The 18,749-nt window shown below is 36.8% G+C and overlaps 2 protein-coding genes across 3 annotated transcripts; both read right to left on the bottom strand.

Moving 5' to 3' along the window:
• Positions 1-2,468: 2,468 nt before the first annotated feature.
• Positions 2,469-7,409, bottom strand: LOC132627643 (WPP domain-interacting protein 1-like). 2 transcript variants are annotated; one of them, XM_060343106.1, is made up of 3 exons: positions 7,250-7,409; positions 4,668-5,772; positions 2,469-3,382 (listed from the first exon to the last, which is right to left on the bottom strand). In XM_060343106.1, the coding sequence occupies exons 2-3, from the start codon at positions 5,689-5,691 to the stop codon at positions 2,643-2,645; spliced, it is 1,764 nt and encodes a 587-aa protein (XP_060199089.1). In that variant the 5' UTR covers positions 5,692-5,772; positions 7,250-7,409; the 3' UTR covers positions 2,469-2,642. The 2 variants fall into 2 exon arrangements, with proteins under 2 accessions (XP_060199089.1, XP_060199095.1); XM_060343112.1 differs by having other exon boundaries at positions 4,668-5,851; positions 7,250-7,398.
• A 4,814-nt stretch (positions 7,410-12,223) lies between these two features.
• Positions 12,224-17,989, bottom strand: LOC132627636 (uncharacterized protein At4g26450). Its single transcript, XM_060343095.1, has 5 exons — positions 17,585-17,989; positions 14,026-16,020; positions 13,568-13,757; positions 13,331-13,385; positions 12,224-12,803 (listed from the first exon to the last, which is right to left on the bottom strand). Exons 2-5 carry the CDS (start codon positions 15,861-15,863, stop codon positions 12,751-12,753), a joined length of 2,136 nt encoding a protein of 711 aa, XP_060199078.1. The 5' UTR covers positions 15,864-16,020; positions 17,585-17,989; the 3' UTR covers positions 12,224-12,750.
• Between the last annotated feature and the right edge of the window lie 760 nt (positions 17,990-18,749).

The raw sequence follows: 18,749 nt of genomic DNA, 5'->3' as shown, positions 1-18,749 counted from the left end.
CTTGTGAATATTATGATGTTAAAATATAAACTTATGTTCCACGAAAAAGTTATTTGTTATGAGGGGCAAAAATTAAAGACCTCAACAAAATAGGAGCAAAAGTACAAGTGACCCATGAGGATTCATATAGTTGAGCTCAACTTGTTTGAGATTAATGTGTAGTCATTGTTGTGACTTTTTGTGCTTATTACTTTCAGGTAAGCCACAAAAGTTGATGTATCGGAAAGTTCGTATTATTCAATTATGATGTGTTATATTGAAGTTGTTTAAGTAACTACTTTAAACTAGCTAGGTTCGTTCTACAAGTTTTTGATAGCATTAACCTAAAATCAACGAAATCTAATTAAACCAGAGAATGTATATGTCAATTGAAGTCCGTTAACCAAATTCAGAAAAATTCATGTACACTTGCACATGACAAATAACCAAATTCATGAATTCAAATTTCGTGACCCAAAAACACCAAAATAAATTACGTTTGTCGTTAAGAACATGATGCGTATTGCTCCTTAGGTCGTTTCCTATGGACCCAACAAATTCCAGGCCAATTGGAGTCCGTCACACACGAAAAACAACCAAATTCATGAATTCGGGTTTCATGACCCCGAATTGCCAAAATAAACGATGTTTTTCATGGCGAACATGGTGAGCTTTGCTCATCAAGCCATTTCAGATGGACCCACCAAAGTTCACGCCAATAGGAGTTCATCATTGCAAAAAACAACCAAATTAATTAATAATAATCATCATGCAATAATACGCACGAAATTAATCGGGTTTCATGACCTGAAAGGCAAAATAAATGATGTTTGTCATGGCTAACATGGTCAGTAATGGTCACTAGGACGTTTTTTATGGACCCACCGAATTTCAAGTCAATCGGAGTGTGTCAATCAAATTCAGCAAAATCCATGAACTATTAACACACGAAAAATAATCAAATTCATGCATTCGAGTTTCATGACCCTGAAATGCCAAAATAAATGACGTTTGTCATGTCGAACATGGTCAGTATTGATTAGCAAGTCGTTTTTGATGGATCCACCAGATTTCAGGCCACTCGAAATCCTTAACCTAATCGACCAGCTCCGTTTAAATCCAAACTTGATGGAAATGGTCTGGTGACTAATACTAATAGCTCTTCGCGACTGACATAGCTTTTTTTGCGTTTCTAGGTCACAAAATATACATTCGAGATCATCTTAGATTTCGGTTAGTGTTAGTCTATGAATTTTTCAATAAAAAGTCGATTGGCTCTGTTTAGACTCAAAATTGGTGGAAATGACCTGGTGACCAATACTAATAGCTTCATTATGAAAGACATCGCTTTTTTTTGCATTTCTCGATAGAGAAACAGAATTTCGAGATCATCTCAGCTTCGGTGTGTGTTAGTCCATAGATTTTTCAAAAATAATCGACCGGCTCCGTTTAAACCTAAACTTAGTATAAATAGCCTAGTGACCAATACTAATCGCTTCGTCATGACTAACCTCGCTTGTTTTGCGTTTTGGATCACAAAATAGAAATTTGAGATCATCTCACCTTTCAGTTTGTGTTGGTCCACATATCTTTCAAAAAAATCGACTAGCTCCATTGAAACCCAAAAATGGTCTGGTGACTAATACTAATGGCTTCTTCATGACTAACATAGCTTTTTTTGCGTTTCTGGGTCACAAAACATACATTTGAGATCATCTCGGCTTTTGGTTACTGTTAGTGTATGAATTTTTCAATAAAAAGTCTACCGGCTTCGTTTAGACCCAAAATTGGTTGGTGACCAATACTAATAGCTTCGTTATCACTGACCTTGCTTATTTTGCGTTTCTGGGTCACAAAACAGAAATTCGAAATCATCTCACCTTTCAGTATGTGTAACATCCACCAAATTCATGAATTCGAGTTTCATAACCTCGAAACGCCAAAATAAACAATGTTTGTCATGGCGAACATGGTCAGTATTGATTAGCAAGCCATTTCTGATGGAACACATGAGAAACAACCAAATTAATTAATCGGGTTTCATGACCCGAAACGCAAAAATAAACTACGTTTCTCTCACGAACATAGTCAGTATTGCTCACCGAGCCATCTTCGATGGACCCACCGAATTTCAAGTCAATCGGAGTCCGTTAAGCAAATTCAAGAAAATTCATGTACTGATACACACGAAAAACAATCAAATTCATGAATTCGGGTTTCATGACCCCGAAACAACAAAATAAACGATGTTTGTCATGGCAATCATGGTAAGCATTGCTTAGAATTTTCATTTAAACGCGTCTTTCACGTCGTTGACTTAAATTCCTTTAGGCCGCCCTCTTGTTTAAAGCTTTCTCTCCGTTCTTTAGCTCGAAAGAGAAATTTTGTGTAGTTTTCACAAGCTAATGATTCTTAAGAATTGCAAATCTGGTAACGTAAGCTGGGTATCTCTACTACTACTTGATGGTCAATATCAGCAAATATCAAAATTTATGAGCCACAAAATCATTCTTTATATTTATCATTGAATTCAATATCGACTCGACAAAATGGGAAGTATGGGTTCCATCTATCTATGAGCATATAAAACGACCTAATTAACATTCATCGTTGTTCTATGTTGAAAATACAAGAAAGGGGGAAAAAGTGCTCACTTCTCAAAACTATGTCGGTACAACTTCAACAGCATCAGGTGAGATCTGCAACATATACAGTCCAAAGACGATAGCCAGCAATACCAATGGTATCAAAAAATAGGAACTATACTTGCAGACTCCCTTCTGCAGCTCCAGTGTTTTATTAGTGCTCGCTACATCATCACAGTACTTTTCCAAGTTTTTAACCTGCGACTTGACGATTGCAGCTTTCTTTTCTGAATCGCCAAGCTTCTTCACCATCCGTGCTTGTTCTGTAGCTAATAAATCTTGATCTTCCACAAGGGTTGCTTGATCGATCGTTGCAGTTCTCAACATTTGGATTGTTCTTGATATTGCTAAATATTCAATTTCAGCTTCAATCTTCTGCCTAAAGAGGCACTCAAGTTCCCCTTCAATGTCCTCAATACTCTGGTGCAAATCATTTCCTGTTTTCTTTTCTTCCTTCTTTGAGTTACTACATAAGAGGGCTTCGAGTTCAGTAACTCTCGCTTCCTTTAACTTAATCAAGTCTGATTCATCGTTAAGCTTGTTTTGCAATAGTATACTATTCTGCTTTAAGCTAACCACTTCAGACTCCAATGAATCAAATGAATGTTGCTCACCGTTCCTGGATTGTGAATGTTCAGATGCGTTTGGTCCAGGAAAATCTGTGTCACCTGAACTGAAATCTGAAGGTATACCAACATTCTGAAGAGAATGGTCAATGACAACATCTTCGATTCTGATTTCTTTCAATTTCTGAATTTCTGCAGAGAAAAGTACGTAAACTAATTAATATCAGATAAAAGGTATTTAAGGAGTAACTGATTTCTTTGATATATTATGGGTTAAAGGATCCTCTCTTGTTCTCCTCTCTTGAGCCGAGGGTCTTTCGGAAACAGCCGCCCTACCTTTCAAGGTGGGGGTTAGGTCTGCGTACACTCTACCCTCCCCAGACCCCACATGGTGGGATTATACTGGGCTTGTTGTTGTTGTTGTGTTGTATTATGGGTTAAAGGATACATATATATTGATAAAGTAAAAGGCCCGAAGATGGTCCAGAAGATACATGTAAAAGAAGTGGCTACAAATCACAGTTAAGAGGGGATAAACAGCCAAAGAAACAAAAACTAAAAGAGGAGTAAAGAGCTCATGAATGGTATGAGATAATCATCCCGGTATTGATAATCATCCCAATCTGCATGCCTTCCTTTCACCAAAGGCAGGGAAAACTTAAGGACCTATTGGCCAAAAACGAAAGCAAGACATTGGTCTTTTAAGCTTAACTAGGCAGCCATCCGGAGAGAAAAGGAGTCCAATAAGTCTTTCGTCTTAAGGACCTAGCCATTTTGCAATATTCGAATTCACCATAACAAATGGATATCTTTTCAAAGAGTATAACCAACATTTCATTCTCAAAAGAAAAAAAGGAGTATAACCAACATTTCATTCTCAAAAGAAAAAAAGGAGTATAACCAACACTTACTGTACTAGCTACAAACAAAGTTAATTATTAGCTTAGGCAAAATGAACAACTTAACGGCATATAAAAATTTCTTCAACAAACATGTTTTTCTCTTTTGACATGATCTTGATTCTTGAAGCAATCAATGCGTCAAAGTGAATATCAAACATAGAATAAAAATAATTAATGATGACGACTGGATCTAGCCGCACTCAAATCCTTCAACTAGGCGCATAGCCATTCAGATTATCAATGCCAGACCTGATTTCATGATATCACCTCTTCCTGCAACAATGCCAGTCCTAAATTCTAGGATAATTACCAAAAAAGAAGTTCCAATTTTGGGGAAAGGAGGGTGGGCCAAAGGGAGGGGAGGGGACATCACACATAAATATGCAATAACTGCCACCTTTCTTATCCTTTTCTGAATTTGGAATAAACTTCAAACCAAAAAAGGATCTGCTTCATACGATATGCTGAAGATGCAAAGCAGAAACTAAGAAATCATAGGTAAAACCAAAAGAAAAAAAGAAGTCATACTAGAATAGCTATATAATTGTATTCTTCAATGAAAACTGATGATTTACCTCTTTCAAGATTTTCCTGAGCAGCTTGAAGTGTGAACATAGACTCCAGCAGAGGATCGTGATCTGTGGACAACCCCTGATACTCACTCCTCTCTTCTTTAACCTCCCAGGTGGATTCAGCGCCTTGATCTTCTTCAGTTTCGCACTCCTTACCATTTCTTCTATCTAGACCAGTCTGAAGTTCCTCACTGAATGGTCTTTCTCTGGTGAGAGCTTCATCACTGAATTGTCCATCATTATTCGCTGAGCTTCCACCTTTTGTACCATTACTTGTTGCATGATTATTACTTTGCTTACGGAGAAAATTGGAGCTTTGTGAGTCAGATTCCAAGCTTGAATGAGAGTTTTCCTTCTCGAGTTTGACCCTTTCTCCTCTAGCCTTTTTACTAGCTTCAGCCCGACCCTTTCTCGGATGAGATTGCTGAGCCGAGGTACCCATGTAATTCCCACTTTGAGTCCTCTGCCCATTCTTAACAGGCACATAACCATGGACGATAGGTATTTCGTACCTTGCCCTTGGAGCACTGGCTGCAGTTGAAGACCTACTACTTCGGTCCTCGCTATTCTCTGAGTTAGTCCCACCAAAAACTATAGGCTGAATCGCCAACCCAGAATCACCAATTAAACCAAAGCCATCAACAAGAACACCAGGGCTCCTCAATATTGCATTTGCTGAAGAAACAGATCCATCACTATTTCGGATTGTTCCAGCAGATAAATGTACAGGTTTTGCTGGATTTGCAGCGGCGTTCGACAAACCACGCTTCAACAATTTAGCACTCTCTGTGTTACTATCCCCATCCTTGTGTGCTTGCCGCCTGATCCTTCTCCATTTCTTCAAGCCAAACCCTTTAGCTGTTGGTGAGGATTTCACTGAGGGAGGTGAACCCACTAGGTCCGCAGTTCCAGTGCCCTTACTTTTAGCTTCATCCAAAACAGGGTTATCGATCACAACAACATTAGACCCATTGTTTTCAACCTTGTTTCGATCAGGATCATCCAAATCTTGAAGTGTTGTGGTCATTGCTTCATCATCTTCCACAAACTAAAGCTATGAACTTTGAACTTCCAAGTCCCATTACAGCAAAATGCCCAGGGCTTTAGCCTTTTGAACAACATGGAGAGCAAGTCAGATCAAGATCGAGAACAAAAAACCATCATTCGAGCTCATGGCAACTGAAAACCTAACAAAATTTACTATAAATGATGTAATTCCAGCTAAAAATCAACATATTCACGAAATTAAATTTGTTACAGTAACAAGAAGCTAGTTTGATTCAGCTAAAATGAATCCTAACCATCCATTATGCTCAATTTGGAACCAATTCGTTATTTTGATTATGGACTGAGGAGACAAGTAAAAGGTGGGAAAGTGACAGAACTCAGCATAAATAGCAAGTCCAATATAAGCAGATTTAATTGTACTCATTAAATGAAGAAAAAGGAAGTGAAGAAGAAGTCAGATCAAGATCGATAACAAACAACCAATCATTCAGCTCATGGGAGCTGAAAATCTATCAAAATACGCTATAAATTGAATTACACAGCTTGGGTAAATTCCAGCTAAAAACCAACATATTTACCGAAGCCAAAGTTCATTACAGTAATAACCACGTAACAAACAACAAACTAGTGGGCTCAATAAAATGAATCCTCAATATCCATTGTGCTCAATTTGGAACAAAAAATGAGCTCATTATATTGAAGCGAAAGAAAAACAACATATATGGAAAGTCCGATATAAGCAGATTTAACTATACTCAAAAATGAAGAAATCAGATCAAGATCAAGAAAAAACAACAATCATTCCAGCTCATGGTAACTGAAAATCTATCAAATATCACAATAAAGTAAATCACATAGCTTTGGTAAATACCAGCTAAAAACCAACATATTTACCGAAATTAAATTCTTTACAGTAACAACAACAACAAACTATTTTGATTCAGCTAAATGAATCATCAATATACATTAAGCTCAATTTAGAACCAAAAATGAATTCTTTATATTGATACTATAAATCTATCAAAAATTCACTAAATAAATTGAATTACACAGGTTGAGTTAAATTCCAGCAAAAAATCAACATATTTACCGAGATTAAATTCTTTACAACAACAACAAACTAGTCTGATTCAGCTAAATGAATCCTCAATATACATTAAGCTCAATTTAGAACCAAAAATGAATTCTTTATATTGATACTGCAAATCTATCAAAATTCACTAAATAAAATGAATTACACAGGTTGAGTTAAATTCTTTACAGTAACAACAACAAAAAAACTAGTTTGATTCAGCTAAATGAATCATCAATATACATTAAGCTCAATTTAGAACCAAAAATGAATTCTTTACACTGATACAGTAAATCTATCAAGATTCAGTAAATAAATTGAATTACAAAGGTTGAGTTAAATCCAGCTAAAAATCAACATATTACAGTAACAACAAAAGTCAGCTAAGTGAATCCTTAATATCCATTATGCTCAATTTAGAACCAAAAATGAAATATTTATATTAATAATGGATTGAGGACTTCATAAATAAGTAAATCATATATTAAGCAGATTTTAATTGTACCTTTTGATCCATGATCCAGGATTTGGAAATGGAATTAAAGAATATTGGAAACCCTAGAATTGGTGTGGGATTAAGTAATTTATAGCCACAATAATTGTTAAAACTAAGAAGACTTGAGGAGTGGGGTAGAGTTGTTGATTAATTATTCTTTCTTTTCCATGACTTAATTATTATAGGAACAAAGAAGGAGTCAAGACTAGGGACCACATTTTTCTTTTTATTACTCTTTTAACTAGTGACTTAGAGCCCGTTTGGATTGGCTTATAAGTTGCTTATAAGCTGTTTTCAGCTTTTTTGAGTGTTTGATTGACTAACTTAAAGTCATTTTGTGCTTAAAATAAGCTCAAAAAAATAATTGAGTCCATTTGACTTAACTTATGAAAACAACTTATAAGCTAAAAAAAATAAGTTAGACTACTCCAACTTATTTTTTTTAGCTTGTAAGTTGTTTACAGCTTATAAGCTAAGCCCATCCAAACAGGCTCTTACATTATAATTTTTTTTTTCCTATAACCAAGAAATCTTTCTGAGGGTGAGTTGCGCAAAGTTCAGAACTCGTTTGATAATAAACTCGTCTCTTTAGTCTTTTTCATTTAAATATGAGCTTTTAGTCTGTAACAGAAATTGAAAACCCGAGATTTATGTGTAACTCACGCATCACAAGCTACACTCTAATCCACATATCACAAGTTACAATCTTACGACTTGACCAAAGGCCTGGGTGCATTAAAATGATTTCTTTATCATTTGTACGAAAAAGTTTATCATTTCAATTTATATTGCATTTTCTTTAATTAAATGTTTCAAAATTCTCAATACTGCGTAGTATTACTTTACTTTGAATAACTAACACAAATGCAACTTTTTCTATAACACGCTTTATTTTTATTACTCGTTTCGTTACTATTATATACTGTAACTGTGATTGGCTAGGAACCAAATTTAAAACGTAATTTAGCTTTACCATATTAAAGTGGTATGAGATATCAAAATAACAATAAAATTCCTTTCGAAAAAACAAAAATAAGTCTTGCAAGTCTATAAGTTGTGTAAAATAGTATCATTGAAATGAAAAAGATTTAGATCCAAAACACAACGAGCATTACATGAGTTTTGTACCATAATTTTGTTTGCATACTAGATTCTGAATAGCTTATTTGCAAAAGTTCAATGAATTTTTTAAAAACAAATGCAGCATTTGAATCAAAGTTACTGATTTGCCGAATTCATAACTATTACTATGAAGCCGCGCGAGTTAAAACTATTGAATTCAGATGAACTCGTACATTGCATCCGCCCGCATAATTGAGACAAATAAATGGGTGAGTTAAGAAAGGAATTGGATAGAACGTGGGAGAGCCAGAACTTAATAATAAGGAGATAAGAGACCGAAGTGGGGCTAAGCAATGTGCTGATGATCTGGAAAACCACATGACGCAGAGCGTTGATGAGGGGAAAAAAATGGAAAATGACACTGCAAAAATAATCCAAGTGGAGTATTCAATTATTGATGGAATCTTCTTTGAGCAAATAATGAGGCACTGTGCTAGAACTAGTCCGTGACAGAGAAATTAAATGCTACTCTAATAAATGTTACCACCAAAGTTGTTGTAAGATGGTATATACTCCTCTATCGTTAACCAAGAGTCTCGGATTTAAATCTTGAGAATAAATTCATCAAAATGAAACTTTTCGGTGCGAATCCGAGTTAATTGTCTCCGGATATCAGACACCAAAAACCGAAAAAGATGCTACTCTCGAAACCCAGTAGAAGACGACTAATTAGGAACCGACAACTTCACCCATGTTTGAATTGTTGGAAAAGAAGATATGGATTTAGACATTGGGGACCTTGGGGAGTAAATTGATTGGATATAATAGAAAACATATATGACAAGTTTCCTTTCTCCTTTCAATTTTCCGGGACATTTGCACAAATGGCCTTTTTGAGGCCACTACTTAAATATTGTCCCCGTTAGTCTAGCTCCCCAAATTTTGTCAGCAAAAAGAAAAATACATCAGACCACTTCCAAAGGCGAAAGTTAGTCCACTGAGCTAAAGGGGATAGAATTTAAAGAGTGGCCTCGAACAAGGTCATAGGGTGTAAATAATCCCAATTTTTGCTTCCATGAGTGGCTGAGTTCAAGTATCACCAAAAGCCCAATTCATCCAATATAAAGACAGTTTCAGCATTGGTTGTCAGCTTCTTGCATACCATCTTTTGGACTCTTTACCAGAAGAAGTCACAGCAGCAATGGAGCTCTTTTTTTTTTTTTTTCCTTCCTTTTTCCAAAGTAACCATGTGTCTGGACCAGCTTGCACGCACCTCGACTAATTCCACGAGTTACCTGCTACCTCCCGCCAGCACAAGCATCGGGTAACTCTGTGCAATGGAGCTCTTTACTGGTGATGACTCCTCTAAAGTCCTTAGTAACAATACAAGCAAAGTCGGAGGTGCCATGGAAGTATCATCTGTTGGTGATAATAGATCTCAAGCTTCTATGGGTCATGTTTCTCAGCTTGCTTTTATGGAGATTCGGAGGGAGAAACCTAAGAGAGAAGAAGACCCATGGAAGCAATCCGAGAGACATGACCCATAGATTATTTTTTACGTATATATAGTAGATGTAGAACCCCTTAGGCTTTTTCGTATGTTGACTTTTTTATATTTTGAACCCCCTCAGCAAAAATCCTGGCTCCACCACTGGTTTCAGTACAACTAGGACAATAGCTAGCATGAAAAGACAACATTCAACGATAGGTTGCGACACACTGTCACCAGCTATCCAACCAAAGTTTTAGGTAGACTTTAGGAAAAGCAGAAGCTGATGACAACCTAAAGATATTACTGAACTTCAAGGATGAAGGCAAAATATTCAAACAATGAGACACCTTACTTCCTGAACTGGACTCCTACTCTTTCTCATCTTTTTTTCTTATATCTCATGCTGGAAAACCATAAACCAGCTCATGGCCTTGCCTATAAAGCAAGCCATGAGAGTTTCCCTGCATGGAGTACCCTGTTGAATTAACAATCCCCTGACGAATGATCAAGTTTTTTTATGAATGAGATGCACCGTCTTTTCCCATGCACCAGTCGTCGCATTAGTGCATGTGCTCGTGCACCAGTTCTCGCACCATCGCATGTGTTCGTGCACCACAATGCAGCACCCTCTTATCTGGAAGGTGGGTTATATGGAAGGAAAGAAATGCTAGAGATTTTGAAGACAAGAAGGATAACGTAGTTTATCTTAAACACCTAGTGTATATTTTAGCTAGTTTCCAGTGCAACTTACCCTCGACAAATGTTTTAGATCTGGAGGTCATAGTTGACTTTCTAGTTTCTATACACACCATAGCTTTTTTTTGGGTGTGCTATTCACCAGCATTTCCTTTGCTGGTTTACATCAATAAAAATACACTTACATTTGCTATCAAAATAGAGTTACTAAAAGATATTTCCTATTACTCGTTTGTCTCATCCATTTACTAAATCTTCCTTGATGCTCCACTTCTAGTGAAGATATAATCACAAGGTAAAATCCAACCCTGCAATTCTGCAAACGAGGCACATTTGTGCTTTTGAATCCACTATTTGCATTAACAATTCCTAAACAAACAGAACTTAGCGGACACAACTGATTCCAACAATCCATTCTTGAAGCTATCTCTGCATGCTTTCGCACCTACAATGGTAAAGCTCTGCCTGACTAGAAAAGATGTTAATATGACCCAGCTTCAAACTACCTCAATCTTATGTTCTGAGGATTAGATTAACTCACCACGAGGACCCCAAATCATAAAATTCTAATCATAATAATTTTAACTCATCAAAAATAAAAATAAAAAACTAACAAGAAATCAGATATTGGGGGATCGTATGAGCTACTTATCAAAAATAAAAAAAACTAACAAGGTGCAAGAGAAGAGCTGTTTTACATAGAAGACATATACACATCTTTATTTTTCAGAAGATTGTATGAACTACTTGTGGAACATCAAAGAGAAGTTCAACTTTATAGGAGGGTAATCCAATAAGAGGCTCTAACAGAGAAAAAAAAAAAAAAAAAAAAAAAAAAAGAGGGGGATTCAAAGATCTATGTGTTTGACCAATCAAATCCCAAAGATTCGCTTATTCAGATTTGACTCAACAAAAATGCAAGTATGCATAATCAACAGGATAAAATGTTTTGACAAGCATGTAATGATGTTTGCGTGTACATACACGAGTCCATGACTTACTGATTCTAGTTTATCCAAATCTCTCTGGGTGGAGGTTTTATTTGTCAAGAAGCGTAAAGGACATAATTACAATACAATGTACAGAGTACAGACCATTTTTGTTAACTATATTTATACTTCAACAGCCAACAGGTTCCAGGGAGCAGAGTGATTGTTGTAGTTTTGGTTAAAATTGAAAACAACTAAGGGTGTGTTTGGCTAGTTAAAATTTCAGAAAAACACTTTGTCTATGAAAACAAGTTCCTTAAAATGAGGAAAATGACTTCCCTATTAGAACTAGGGAAAACAAGTTCCACAAGTGGCATTTCACACAAATTGTCTTCCCCCTTCCCCCCCCCCCCCCCCCCCCCCCCCCCCCCCCCGCCCTGCAACACACACTACTCCACCCCCCCACCCCTATAGCACCCATCTCCATAGTGTTTTCCTAGATTATATACAAATGCTTTTGGGACAAGATCTTCTCCTTATGTACCGAACACAAGAAAATAAGTAAAAAAACCACTTATTTTCCGTGAAAAGCATTTTCCTCAAACACACCTTAAACCACACAGTTGGTTCATTGTTACAATTTTTTCTGACAAAGTCAGGATTCAATTTGGTTTCTGAAAAGTTTCCATCAACTGAACCAAGTTAATTATATGCCAAAACACTGCTATAAATCTTCCAGTATAGCTTTTCAATCCCACTGATGACATGTAGCTCTAGCAAGTAAATGTATAGACAGCAAAGCAATAAAGGAAGTGGTTGACCATTAAGCTTTCAACAAAGTAGAAACTTTTTCCAATTCAACCAAGAGGTGAAACAGAAAATGAGTTACAAAAAACCACACAGTTGCCTAACTTCCAACAAAAGGAAGAGGAGGGGAAAGGAATACTTCATCTGCTAGAGACAAGCAAGATTTTGCGTAAGGCATACAATGCTACAAAGTTGCACTATTAAAGAGCTCGTTTTGACTTTTGACAACTGATATTAGACATAAAGAAAACATTATGATAATACATCAGCCCACATAAAGAAAACATTATGATAATACATCAGCCCGAGGGATTTGATCTAGTAGTAAGAGTGCAGCGTGTGATGTGTGGGTTAGGCACACGTCACAGGTTCGAGACTTGCCACAGACAAAAGCCTAGAATTTAAGTGGAATCGGTAGAGAGCAAGCCCATTTCCCACCGAGTTTCGAACCGTGCGCCGTTGACCCTTGGGATTTCTTGGTTCTCAAACTAAATACATCTCAAGAAAACCTGGATAGTAGCATCTCAAAATGGCTTTCCAAATTCTTGCGGCGGCTGCTCCCAGGGCGACAAAAAGCCTGCAGCAAATACATTGAGCATGCTTAGAGAAGAAAGAAGACCTCAGACACCTAGTATCTTAATTCTCATCCATCAAAAGAGATAAGCAGAAAAGCGCAGATATATTTGTACACGCTTATGGCCAAGTGTCCTCTCTACCTCCCAAGGTAGGGGTAAGGTCTGCATACATCTGCCCTCCCCAGACCCCACTTTGTGGGATTTCACTGGGTATGTTGTTGTTGTTATGGCTAAGTGGCAGAACATTAATCTGCTGGTAAGAAAAAGTACAATAGTTTCTCAAAGAATGAAGCCCTGATAACTACAGCAAGCCACTTGATCAACAAATGAAATTAATATAATGGGCTATCTGTACCAAAGGAACATGGTTTTATAATAAGCATAATCAGAATCAAATGAATGGTGACAATATCAATGTCTGCATTAATGCATGGACAGGTGCACACAGACACAGAGGACATTGCAACCAGAGACAACTCAATAACTAAGTTCAGATAAAAAAGTTTTGTTAAGAAGATCTTTAGCATACTTATCGGAATTTCTCCCAAGGACATATATATTGAATCATCGTCACCAAGCATGCCCTGAAGGAAAAAGAAAAATGATTAGGACAATATACAAATAGGCGATTTCAAAAGCATTCAATGGGAGGTTTGCATATTCAGTTGTAAGTGAAACAGAAAAAACCAATAGTGAAAATGGATACATCTAATGCATTACAAATATCACTGCAAAAGATTCCCTATGATAACTGTGGCACTAGTACCTCTCCATTATGGAGGCCCATATCATTGTGCAAAGAATTCATATCTCCTGGTAGAGGAGAACAATTTCCTATATCATTCCCAAGTAATTCGGAAATCATAAGTCCATAACCATCCTGAGCATGGGGTATGTTGTTGGTACTATGTGCATTATTAGAAAAACCATCTGTTCCAGTGAATTCAACTTCAGACCTGTGTAAGACATTCAACAATTAGAAAAGAACCTATGCAAGCAAGGCAGATCAGGTACAACCATATTATGGGACTTTTTTTTTTTATTAAAAAAAAAGAAGAAGTTAATAATCATAATAACACAAACTCTTTGCTTATATAAGGTAAATTATTATTGTCACAATAAGACAAACTCTATAAAGCAGTTAAATCAACAAGAAGATGGAATCAGTAACCAATTCAACAAAATGAAACTAAAGCATAAAAGTGGAAAACCATATAAACTTACCTTCTCTCAGGGTTATTGAAAGTCTTCTCTTCTTGTTCAGAATCATTTTCCAAATCAATTACCTCAACATTTCGCCCATCAAAGCTAGATCTAGCATAGTGACTTGTCATATCAGAGTTACTACTCATGGTCAGATGAATATCAACTGGTGCTTCTTGTTTTACACCTTCAGTAACCACTGGGTAGATGTGAACAGGATCAGCATCATGATTCTCATTCACATCAGAAGTTTCCATAAGATTGAGATCAAAAGCCTTAAAGGAACTGGGTAAAAGTTGCTTCTCCGTGAAGTCACTGCCCAGCCTCACATCACTCTCGGGTATCATGGAAATGTTTACCGATCTCTTCTCCTCAGATGGAAACATTAATGGCTCGCTATGTGATCTCCTTGGTTCCTGTGAAGTTTGCTGCTTTTCCATTGAATTAGAATGGTACAGAAAGACATCTGAGAAAGTACTTGTTAATGAAGTCAATTCTCTAGGTCTCTTAGTTCCTCCCTTACAATCATCACCGTCGTCCAATTCTCGTTTCTCACCTCTTCCCGTTGCTATAGAACTGCGACTTCCAATTTCACTTAGCCCCGCTATTTTCTCTTCCTCCTTCAACGTATTTCCAGGAAAGGATGAGGAACTTGCCTCATTTAACTGTTTAATGGCATAAGTAAGACGTGATTCTTCCTCGGTCGGCGGCGGTTTCAATTTGTCAGAATCAAGGCTTTTTGCATCATGTCTTTGATCTGATAAAATGACACCAGGGGAAACATCAATGGTGATGTCTTGGGAATGCACTTCAGTTTCTTTAGGGAGCCCGACCTCATGAGCATCCTCATCAACCATCAAATCTCTGTTTGCCAAGGCAGAACGTGTTCTCGTGGGAACATTTCCAAACCTACATAAGCTAAGTAAATTGTTACCAGTCATGCTGGTCTCGTTATGTTCTTTGCTGAACAACTTGACTTCTATATCCTCGTTACCAGCTATTTTCTCCAACGCATCACTACTGTTGGCAAGATTAACAGGATCAACTTCTATTTTCGACATTTCAATGTCTTCAGACTTCTTTTGTTCGGGTTGACCATCTAATGGGAGATCATTTCCAGTGTTGATGGTACTTGTCTCTTTACCAGAATCTCCCAAGGCAGGTTTTGGATCACTGCTCATCGACTCCCCGGCACTCTCTATATCTGGGTTTTGTTTACCGGGAACGAAACTAGGTAACATCCCATTACTATCTTTAGCCACTTGTTGTTCATCTCTATCACGTGGTAAAGCGTCATCTAGACCATTCACATCGGGGTTGGCCCTGGCTCTATCTGACGACCCACTCCTTTGCAATTCTCGATTGAATTCAGAGTTGTAACTTCGAAAGGACTCGCTTCTTCTCCTTCCTCTCATATAATTTCTGTCATATTCATCAGAAAACCTTCTCCTACCAGGCCCCACATCACTCTCAACACGTGAAAGAGTTGATGTCCGACCTTCATCAATATCTTGTGGCTTAAATCCCTGAAAATTCCCAATTGGGCTCTTTAAGCTACCATTAGGCAATTTCCCTGAAAGAGCATTCGGTGGAAGCAGACCTTTGGAAACAAGGTACTCAGCTGCTAACTTTCCAGCTTCCATGAAAATGTCATTTCCATGTGAAGGCTGCTGAAACGCAAACTGCCTCGACTGACCACGCCCAAATCCACCTCGGTTATAGTTTCTGTACTCCGAGTTATGCAATCCACGACCTCTCACTGATCCATCGGGTGAAACCCGTGAGGCAGTTGCCACACCACCCATTCCCATTGAATTAGACTTATACCCACCTACCGGACTCCGATGCCTGGCATGCATTTTAAAAATAATACAAATACAAAGGATTCCCAATTCCTCTGATGATCAAAGAGTTTTCAATAAGTTCTAAAGGGTTAAGTTCTTCACGAATATACAAGTAGTACTTAACACAATTTGGTTCCTCAATCTCCAAAAAATCACCTCCCCAATTGAAAATCTGTAATCGAAAATCCGAATTATCAGCACATGATATTCAAGCTAAACACCAATTGCAGAATCTATAACCCTTTTTCAGGGGGGCAAATTTCAAAAATATACAGCCCAACATAAAATATGACGCCACATATTCCAATATACAATATTATACATTATACAATATTATATCTGGGGGGAAAGCATTATATGTAATGTATCAACCTTGTATAATAGTGTATAAAAGGTGTTTATACACAAATATTGGCTAAACACGGTAATAAACTCAAAATATGGGCTAAAGCGTGTAAATATTTTCTCCCAGTAGACAAAGAGCATAATTTTCCCTATCTGTAATCCATTTTCATAGAGTAATAAGCAAAATTCCATATTCCAAATTCAATGGCCATTAATAAACCCTTACTTAAGCCGAGCAACAAACTCAAAATGGGCTAAAGCGTGTAGATATTTTCTCTAAGCAGACACAGAGTGTAATTTTCCCTATCTATAACCTTTTTTTCACAAAGCTAATAAGCAAACTTCATTTGTCCAAATCAACAGGTCATTAACAAAACCCTAAAATTAAACACTCGGTAATCTAAGATTAATTTCATCTCCATAGAAATATTGATTTCTTCAAAAATCCCCTCCCCGATTGAAAATCACTAATTAAATATCCGAATTATCAGCACATTATGTTCAAGCTAAACACCAATTGCAGTATCTATAATCTTTTTTCACAAAGCTTGCAAACTTCATTTTCCAAATCCATTAAAAAGGGAAATTTTCAAAAATATACAGCCGAACATAAAATAATACGCCACGTAGCAATATTTTCAGTTTGTACAACATTATACCTGGAGGGAAAGCATTATACGTTGTATAAAAGTATATAATAGTGTATAAAAGGTGTTACAACAACAACATACCTAGTGAAATCCCACACAGTAGGGTCTTGAGAGGGTAGAATGTACGCAGACCTTACCCCTGCCTTAGGAGGTAGAGAGGTTGTCTCCAGTATAAAACGTGTTCATTTTCCAAAATAGTTGATAAAAAGTGTTTATACACAAATATGGGATTAACCGGGTAACAAACTAAAAATATGGGCTAAAAGCGTGTAAATATTTTCAATTTATACAACATTATACCTGGGGGCAAAGCATTATACATTGTATAAAAGTGTATAAAAGGCGCTACAACAACATCATACCCAGTGAAATCTCACACAGTGAGGTTTGGGGAGGATAGAATGTACGCAAACCTTACTCCTGTCTTGGGAGGTAGAGAGGTTGTTTCCAGTATAAAACGTGTTCATTTTTCAAAATAGCTTATAAAAGGTGTTTATACACAAATATGGGCTAACGTGTAAATATTTTCTCCCAGTGGACATAGAGCGTAATTTTCCCAATTTTTTTTTTTTTTTTGGTTCAGAAAGCTAACAAGCAGACCTCATTCTACGAAATCCATAGGTAATTAATAAACCCTAAAATTAAACACTCAGTAATCTAATAATATTCATTTAATCTCAACAGATCTGGTGAAGGAAGCAAATTATAATTCATTTCACTATATAGCAGCAATGTTTTTACCTTTATTCAACGAAGCAAACGGTAATTTCTCGAGTTCCAAAAGCTGATGTGTGTTTTTACTGTTTTAGGGTTTTCAGATCCATTTCAAAATCATCATCATCAATTTGTTCCACCTCATCATCATCACTTCCATCAGAAAGTACATCAATATACTATATACATAAATTTACATAGAAATTGATTGAATTTATCATTGTTTAGGCTTTTTCAATTTTGAAAAAATCTGATGTGGTTCAAAGAAATTCAAACTGTACTGGAATTTTAGTCCCTCACAAGTCTTGTAGATTGGACTATTGACAGCAATATTAGGGAAAATGAGCTAAAGGCAGTTCCATTTATGCAATTTCCACTCATCTTTAAGAAATGATGGTCGATATTATTATAAGTCTCAAAGATGATACGGACCACAAGATTATTCTAAAAGAAGTTAGGCAATTTTTTTTTTTTTTTTTGGCCTTTGCTGTCATTTGAACTAACTTTCCTTTCATTTTGTCAGGAGGATCTGAATGGACATCTGAATTATTAAGATGTTACTAGATCTGAATAATTAAGATTATTTATTTTTTAATATTTGAATGTGTAATTTATTTAAACATAATAAATATATAATTTAAATTAAAAAGTAATTAAATAGTAGAAAATAAAGACAATTTTAATTAAAAAAAATATTATTTGATAAAAAAAATGAAACATTTATGTTGATTAGTAATGGTGGAGATGTTTTGTAGTCGCGGTGTATGATGAGTGGGTGGTTGGGTGAGGGTGTGAGGTAGTAGGGGGTGGGGTTGGTGATGCAAAGTAAGGGGTAGTGGGGAGTGGGGGTGGTGGTGGGAGTGGGTAGTGAGGTGTGGGGTGGGATTGGGGTGGGTGGTGGGTGGTGTGGGGTGGGATTAGGGTTGGTGGTGGTGGGAGTAGGGGGTGAAGGATGGGTGGGTAGTGGGGTGGGGTTGAGGTGGATGGGTGGGGTTGGAGTGGAGAATAGGTGGGGGTGGGGTTGAGGTGGAGGGTTGGGGTTGGGATTGGAACTGGTGATAAAAAAGTTTCATACAAAAATACCTCGTAATGATATTAAGACTTGGTTCAAGATCTTAATGATTAAGATTTAAGACCTATTCAGACTCAATAAGTGCTTAGATTTTAATGCAAACAAATGCACTTAATGGCT

The sequence above is a fragment of the Lycium barbarum genome, chromosome 1 (assembly GCF_019175385.1).
Source record: "Lycium barbarum isolate Lr01 chromosome 1, ASM1917538v2, whole genome shotgun sequence".
In the NCBI taxonomy this organism is placed as follows: Eukaryota; Viridiplantae; Streptophyta; class Magnoliopsida; order Solanales; family Solanaceae; genus Lycium; species Lycium barbarum.
This window is presented reverse-complemented; position numbering and strand designations above follow the sequence as displayed.